The following is an 8,687-nucleotide window of genomic DNA, read 5'->3' as shown; positions in this document are numbered from 1 at the left end:
ACATGTAGGTTGTTACTATATAGCAGTGGGACATTAAAAGGAAACTTACAGCACAGAAAATATGTGTCCTAACCAGGATCGCCTCCTCACATAATCATGGAAGACAGCCCTGTCAGTATTACACTAGGCTGTCAAGTGCTGGAAACTCTCTTTGGGAGTTGTTTGGAATGTCAAGAACATCTTTGGATGCTTGGTAGCTGTATATACTTTTGACAGTTGACAAAGTTTATCTAAACAAGAAACAGGGAAATAAGGTAGGAAATCATTAATAACATTTTAAGATGGGTAAGAGATATGGTAATAAAGGAATATCACCGCTTTTCTGACATTATAACTTTGAAAATTCAGAAAAAGCAGCACCACAGATGGAAGGGACAGAGATTGTTGTAAAGAAAGTGGAGAACCAGACTGGCAGTGAAAGGTGGGAGCAATTAAGGCAGTGGCACAAAGGATGTAAAATGGGGCAGGCATTCTGAGTACCAGTCTCCTGGCCTTTGCTGTCCAGGTGAATGTCCTTTGTGAGACCGTGGGATGCATGACCTTCAAAGTCAACTTGAGACAAAGAGCAAAGGAGATCACTGAACAAGTGTGGCATAAGACCAAGGTTCCCATGCAGGACCAGGTCCTCCAGCTGGGCTCAAAGACCCTGAAGTCCCAGAGAACTCTGTCATCTTATGGCATCGACAAGGAGACAACGATCCACTTCACCCTGAAGGTGGTGAAGCCCACTGATGAGCAGCTGCCCTGGGTTTTGGTGGAGCCTGGTGATGAGGAGCAGAGGCACGACCTCCAGGTACGAAGGTCCAGCTCAGTGGCCCAGGTGAGACAGGTGTTTCCGACTCAGAGAGCTGTAACGCCTAAGAAACTGATTGTGGCTTGTTGAAAATGGGTTTTATTGATTGAACTTGAAGCGCAGTACCAAGACTCGTGCCTGCACCCATGTCAAGGGACTTTTTGCCCATGTTTCATTCTAAGAGTTCTATGCATAAACACATTACAAGAGAATCTTTACTCAACTCCATGTGAATTGTTGTGAATGGGAATGAGATAGAGATCCTTTTTCATTTTTCAGCATGCAGATACCTAGTTTTCCCAACAAGATTTACTAAAAATTCTATCTTTCCCCATTGAGCATTCTTGGCTCCCTTGGGAAATATGAGTTAACTCCATTTGCATGGGCTTATGGAGAAGGAAATGGCAACCAACTCCAGTGATCTTGCCTAGAGAATCCCAGGGACAGAGGAGCCTGATGGGCTGCCGTCTAGGGGGTCACACAGAGTCGGACATGACTGAAGCGACTTAGCAGCAGCAGCAGCAGCATGGGCTTAAATCTGACCTCTCAGTTCTGGTCCACTGGTCTATATGTCTGTTTTTCATCCAAGTACCAAACTTTTTCAATACGATAGCTTTGTCTCATAGTTTGATATATTGATGAAAGTGAAAGAGGTGAGTGAAAAAGTTGGCTTAAAACTCAACATTCAGAAAACTAAGATCATGGCATCCGGTCCCATCACTTCATGGCAAATAGTGGAAACAGTGTCAGACTTTATTTTGGGGGGCTCCAAAATCATTGCAGATGGTGATTGCAGCCATGAAATTAAAAGACGCTTACTCCTTGGAAGGAAAGTTATGATCAACCTAGATAGCATATTAAAAAGCAGAGACATTACTTTGCCAACAAAGGTCCATCTAGTCAAGGCTATGGTTTTTCCAGTGGTCATGTATGGATGTGAGAGTTGGACTGTGAAGAAAGCTGAGCGCCAAAGAATTGATGCTTTTGAAGTGTGGTGTTGGAGAAGACTCTTGAGAGTCCCTTGGACTGCAAGGAGATCCAACCAGTCCATCCTAAAGGAAATCATCCCTGAATATTCATTGGAAGGACTGATGCTGAAGCTGAAACTCCAATATTTTGGCCACCTGATGTGAAGAACTGACTCATTGGAAAAGACCCTGATGCTGGGAAAGATTGAAAGCAGGAGGAGAAGGGGATGACAGAGGATGAGATGGTTGGATGGCATCATCGACTTGATGGACATGAATTTGAGCAGGCTCCAGCAGTTGGTGATGGACAGGGAAGCCTGGCACACTGTAGTCCATGGAGTCACGAAGAGTCAGACATGACTGAGCGACTGAACTGAACTGAAGTACTCAAGAAATTTTGCTTCCTATTTTTACTCAATTATTCATTCATTAATTCATTCATTAATGCATTTGGTAACTAGTCTAGTTAGTAAATACATCCTGTGCCCGAAAACATGCCAAGAAAGTGCTGAAGGTATAGGGTAATGCAGACATAGTCATGACCCTCAAGTTTTCCATTGTTGACTAAATGTAAAGGACAAGTAAGCAGATGAACTTATCGCTGGAGAGCATTGCAGAGGGGCTGGAAAAGGACAGGAGATGAGGATATAACCCAAGAGAGGGTGGAGGACTGTCAGGGAGGACTTCCAGGAGGAGATGTTGCTCACATTGCATATTCTAATAAATCCAAGGTGTTGAGGGTAGAGTCGTTGGGAAAGGTGTGCTCGGTTTCCAGGTGGCAGAGTGCCAGGAAAGTTCAAGGACACACAGGGAAGTCCATGGAACCATGCATGGAAGCAGCTAGATCCACAGATCTGCAGCTCATGGCGGGGCTGTGGATAGAGATCTCAGGGATATTGGCACACAGATATCATCGCTGTCAAATGACATTTCTGGGCTCAGCATCCTGGAGATTCTGACCAAGGTTGCCTGCTTCCCCTGAGAATGCAGACATAGGCACCAACATGGCATAGGTCCCTGGAGCCAGAAGGGCAAGACAGAAAGCCTCTGAGAAAATGTGATTTACTTTTAAGCAGCAATGGCACCCCACTCCAGTACTCCTGCCTGGAAAATCCCATGGAGAGAGGAGCCAGGTAGGCTGCAGCCCATGGAGTCGCTAAGAGTCGGACATGACTGAGCGACTTCAATTTTACTTTTCACCTTCATGCATTGGAGAAGGAAATGGCAGCCCACACCAGTGTTCTTGCCTGGAGAATCCCAGGGACGGGGGAGCCTGATTGGCTTCCATCTATGGGGTCGAACAGAGTCAGACACGACTGAAGTGACTTAGCAGCAGCAGCAACCATCCACACTGTCTCTGCTCTTTCCAGAAGTGTCATGAAGAGTTAAGAAATTAAGTGGATGCAAGTAAAGTTTGAAATAGATGGGGAAACAGGGGAAACAGTGCAAACAGTGTCAGACTTTATTTGGGGTGGGGCTTCAAAATGACTGCAGATGGTGACTGCAGCCGTGAAATTAAAAGACGCTTACTCCTTGGAAGGAAAATTATGACCAACCTAGATAGCATATTCAAAAGCAGAGACATTACTTTGCCAACAAGGGCCCATCTAGTCAAGGCTATGGTTTTTTCAGTGGTCATGTATGGACGAGAGAGCTGGACTGTGAAGAAAGCTGAGCACTGAAGAATTGATGCTTTTGAACTGTGGTGTTGGGGAAGACTCTGGAGAGTCCCTTAGACTGCAAGGACATCCAACTAGTCCTTCCTAAAGAAGATCAGTCCTGGGTGTTCATTGGAAGGACTAATCCTGAAGCTGAAACTCCAATATTTTGGCCACCTCATGTGAAGAGTTGACTCATTGGGAAAGACCCTTATGCTGGGAGGGAATGAGGGCAGGAGGAGAAGGGGACAACAGAGGATGGGATACCTGAATGGCATCACCGACTCAATGAACATGAGTTTGGGTAAACTCCAGCAGTTGGTGATGAACAGGGAGGCCTGGCGAGCTGTGATGCATGGGGTCGCAAAGACTCAGACACGACTGAGAGACTGAACTGAATGGAAAGTTCAGTTGAAAACACTTTACTCCAGGCTGCCCTGTTCAGTGTTCCTTACTCTTTCCTGGCCCATCCCCCATCCCTATCCTGATGCAGGGTTTACTCTTTACAGATCACCCTCAATCTGATCTGAGCTTTTCTGCCTGGCCACTGGTGAGGTTTCAGAATCCCCCGATCCTGTTGGACAGTGCACTGTTGGACAGTGCACACACAGGGGCACCATTTTGCTGCTGTACTTCAACCAAAGGTCACAATCTTGTTTTTTAAACACAGGGACAGTATGACCCTGGAGAGCTATCTGAAGAGAGAAAAGGAAGGTCAAGATCTCCACTCAATTCCATCAGGCATTCTTCCCCCTTCACACTCATTCCACGTATTTCAGAATATATGTGTCCCCCAACAAAATACATTCAAAATAAGTATTAGGTTTTCGAATATGATTCACTCTCTAGTGAGAGCTTCAAAGAGGAGAACATGACATCTGATTAAGGTTTTCAAAATATTGAAATGAGTTCTTGGCTCCCATTCCTTTCATTACACGGACACTTCTGTAAAACCATGTTCTCCAGGGTGGAAAGACCTGGAAAGAACCACCAAGTGTTCAAAGTCTTCAAGACACTCAGGGTCCAGGGCTACATAGAAGTCAGGATTGGGGGTGGTGGGTGGTTAAGCACAGAACAATTTCCTACACAAAAGGGTCTCTCATGTTAGGAACAAGGAGGACAATGGATTGGCTGAGAGGAGACATGCTTGATTAGATGACATTTCTGCTTACGGAATCCACTGTAGAGAAAGTGACAGTAAATTCTCCAGCACTTGCAAGAACAAAGGGTCCAGGAAAGCCTGACACACACAGCAGGCAGATAGGAGATTTCCAGCTTAGCTGCTTCTATAAACGGGAGGCCAGCTCCTTTGCTCTCTCTCCCATATCTACTCTCTTGATCACAGAGATGGCTGCCTCCCCTAGTGTAAGTTGGGATTTGATACTGTGGAGGGGAAAGAAAGAGGACCTCCGAGACATAATGGAGCTCTCAGGGGTGCCTGAGGGACAGTGCTGCAGAGACTTTTCCCCTAACCATCATTATATAAGAATTCCCAGGTGCATTTTGATTGAGTTTGCTTGGCATTTCTGAAGCAATATTTCTGATCCCAAAGCAGTTTTACAACCTCTTTCATGGGCATTTATGAAAGAGATGGGAAAGAGACGTCTGCTCCAGGGAGTCCCAGAGGGGACAGTGACGAGCCCTAGACCACCCTGTCAGCTAGGGCCAAGCTGGGAGGCTGTTGATATCTGAGACATTTGCTTTAAAACCTGCCAAAATCTCCACAGCATGATCTTTGACCTTGGCTGATTCTCCGGATTTGTTAGAGGGGCAAATGAAAAGAGATCTTTTTGCCTCTGAAAAAGTTTCTTGTGACATTGATGGGAAAATGTCAGATGGACGCTGTAGTTAAAAACAAAGAAGAGTCAGATCCCAGGAAGAACCTGTGGTCAGCAAGCGACATTGGGGCGTTTAGAACTCCCCTTCTCCCGGACTTGGGCTGGGAGGTAATTTCACATAAGAAGGGAGGAGGGGAAAGAGAGATCAAAGTCCAGATCTGTTATTCTCATTCCTTGAAGAGACACCATTTCTCGGAATCCAGATCCTGTGTGAGCTGGAGATTCCCAGCTCCAGCAGCAGTTTCTCTACTGCGCTGTGGAATTGCCTTACAGTGTTATCTTTTGTCACTCACGGTTCTGGGAGAGCAGTTCTTCTCTACCTTTGCACCAGGGTGCAGTCTTCCTCCAGGCCTGAGTCCTGCACTCACAGACTCTTTGTTCCCCACCACCCAATGGAGACACATAGATTTTTCCAGGCGGGGCCCACCACCCAGGCATGCTCCTGCCCACACAGAGACCTCCCAAACGCTTCTTCCTTTCATTCATCCTAAGGCTCCATGCATCCCCTACTTTCCTTTCTCTCTATTCCTTCCTTCAACTTGTACCTGTGCTGTAATAAAAAAACATGCACGTGTACACACTCCTCACTTTTCTTTCCACTGAGGCACAACAGGAGAAGACAAGGAATGCAGAAATAGAGGTTCACATCTGAACACTTGCTTACCAGCTACTACTAATAGGACTTCTGCTTATCAACAAAAATACTAATACCTACCTCATTAGAATGCTAAAATTTTAATTAAGTATCATTTAATAATACCTTGTGCAGCTTCTGAAATATAGTAAGTACTAGGTAAATGTTATTTCTCACTTTTTATTCACTTCCTTATTCATGCATTTCATAATTCATTCATGCCTTTACTAAATATTTGTTTATTTAGTGTGCCAGACAGCATGCCTGAGGAGTGCTGAAAATGCAAGACAATTAAGACCCAATTATGAAGGACTTCCTTGGTGGTCCAGACGTTAAAATGCCCCACTTCCAGTGCAGGGGCCCCAGGTTAGATCCTTGGTCAGGGAACTGTGGTCCCATTTGCTACATGGTCCAGCCAAAAACAAAAAGAGAGACACAATTATGACCTTCAAGATTCCTACTATTGACTGAGGGTGAAGGGTAAGTAAACTGATGAACTTGTGGCTGAAGAAATGGCCTCTGAGAGGTTTGTAGAAGAAGTATAAAAGGACAGAAGATGGGCATGTAACCCTGAATACTATGGCATAGGATGCAAGAGAGTCAGGAGGCCTTCCTGGAGGAGATGCTGCTTGTGTTGCATATTCTAGTACATCCACAGTGTTGGGGATACAGTGGGACGGAACGGTGTGCTCAATGACTCAGTGACAGAGAGAGCTTGACAAGTTCAAGGACACACAGGGAGTCCAGGAAATTATGCATGGAAGCAGCTAGACCTACAGATCTGCAACTCAGGGCTGACTGTGGATACAGATCTGAGGGGTATCAATGGACAAATATCATCCCTGGGAAATGTCATGCCTGGACTCTCCCTCTGGGAGCCTCTGGCCAAGGTTCCCTGCTTCCCCAGAGAATGCAGATATTGGCACCAGGATGGTGCTTGTACAATAGACTTTCTTGGCAGTTGACTCCTGCTCCCACTTCAGGGGCATGGGTTCAATCCCTGGTTCCAAGAACTAAGATCCTGCATGCCTTAGGGTGAGAGAAAGCCTGCAAGAGAGAGATTTAATTATAAGAAGCTTTAACCATCTACTGTCCCTCTTCTCTTTATTCAGAAATAACATTAAGACCTAAGAAAGTATTAGATACAAATAAAATTTTGAAGGTGACGGCAGCTTATTCAACTCTGCTTTGTACAGCTCTCCTTTCTTGCTCCAGACCCATTCCCTCATGCTTATCCTGCTGCAGGGGTCTCACTTTTCCTATTGCCCTCAGCCTCATCTGACATATTCTACCTGGCCACTGATGACCTTACAGAGTTCCCAAATCCTATTGAACTGTGGATGCAGGATCAGTACAGGTAAACCTTTTCTACTCTGAAGCAACCAGATATCACAAACTTGTATTCTAAACAGAGAACTTGGAGAATTATCTGAAGAGAGAATAGTAGGTCAAGATTTACAGTCTTCCATCAAATGTTCTTTTCCCTTCATACTCATCCTGTGTGTTTAAATAAGTATGACTGCACCACAAAATAATTGAAACAACAATCAGTTTTTTCAGTTTAATAAGCTGTCTAATAAGAGTTTCAAATATGTGATTTATGTTGTTTGTTAAAATACTGGAATGAGCTCTTGAGTCCCAGAACTCTGTGTAGCCACTTCTGTAACCCAAGTTCTGCAGGATGGAAACTCCTAGAATAAATGGGATCATCTGATATTTATCAGTGAGTGAAGGTACAATAAATGACCACTGGAAACACACAAAAGATGACAACTTGCATTTTTACAGATGTTTCACTTGAAAACGTTTGAGGCACTTTTAATAAATGCTTTTCTTGAAGTGGGATGTGGCGATATTCTGAGAATTTGGGAAACGAGAGCAATTCATTTGGAATGTTAGGAGATCAGAGTGATCCGGAAACTTCACTGAGCACTCACAGTTTATGTACTCTCTTTTTGTCCTAATCCATACATATCTGAAGAGCCAGGGAGGAAAGAGCTCCTAGTGAGTGTCCAGCAGTAAAGGTGAGGAAGTGGAGCCACTGTGGGTGAAAGGGATGAGTGATTGTTTTCTCTGTGGAAGGTGGGAGGCAGTGTTGGATTGTTGGTTTGGGGCTGTTCTCAAGTAGTGGGTTTGATTTGCAGGTTCACAGACAGCACAGGAAGTGATAGAAAGCTCAAGATCCAGGAATCTAAAGTTCTTTGTAAAGGGCATTTATGAACAAAGATTTCAGAGCCTGGAAGACACTAGGAATTCTCTCCAACCATATCATTTTATAGACCAGAAAACCAACATCCAGGGAGGTGAACAGACTTGGTCAGGTTCATTGAGTGTCAGCACTGGGACTGGAACTCATGGCTCTTCTCAGTGCAGGGCTATTTATCCTCCAGGTGTGCTTCAGATATTCTGCAGGCTAGCGTGAACAGGCTGCTCCTGGTCACATCACCCACAGCAAATCTCACTGTCGTTTCCTGGGTACCCTTGCTCTCACAAAGGTCCCCAGCTAATGTGGGCGGGTCACTTAAGAGCAGCAGGAAATGACCCCAAGTGTTAAAGGTCTTAAGACCAGTAAGGGTTCAAGGCTGCAGGCTAACCTTTTTCTCAGTTGTTAATCAGAAAAATTCTCAACAGAAAAATATCATCCCATGTTTCGAAAAAGGAGAGCAAATGCTTGGGCAGGAAGTATTTGTATTGACTCTCCTATAGCAAAAGTGAAAGTAAATTCAGGAGACCATGCAAGGGCCAAGAGTATAAGGAAGCTTGATAAACACAGCAGGTGGGCGGGGCATTTCCTAC

The 8,687-nt window shown here is 44.8% G+C and overlaps 1 protein-coding gene across 1 annotated transcript; it reads left to right on the top strand.

The window, feature by feature from the left end:
- Positions 1-517: 517 nt before the first annotated feature.
- On the top strand, positions 518-883 carry LOC113881453 (ubiquitin D-like). The gene has a single exon (XM_027524483.1). It carries the CDS (start codon positions 536-538, stop codon positions 881-883), a length of 348 nt encoding a protein of 115 aa, XP_027380284.1. The 5' UTR covers positions 518-535.
- Positions 884-8,687: the final 7,804 nt, after the last annotated feature.

This window comes from Bos indicus x Bos taurus, chromosome 23 (assembly GCF_003369695.1).
Source record: "Bos indicus x Bos taurus breed Angus x Brahman F1 hybrid chromosome 23, Bos_hybrid_MaternalHap_v2.0, whole genome shotgun sequence".
In the NCBI taxonomy this organism is placed as follows: domain Eukaryota; kingdom Metazoa; phylum Chordata; class Mammalia; order Artiodactyla; family Bovidae; genus Bos; species Bos indicus x Bos taurus.
This window is presented reverse-complemented; position numbering and strand designations above follow the sequence as displayed.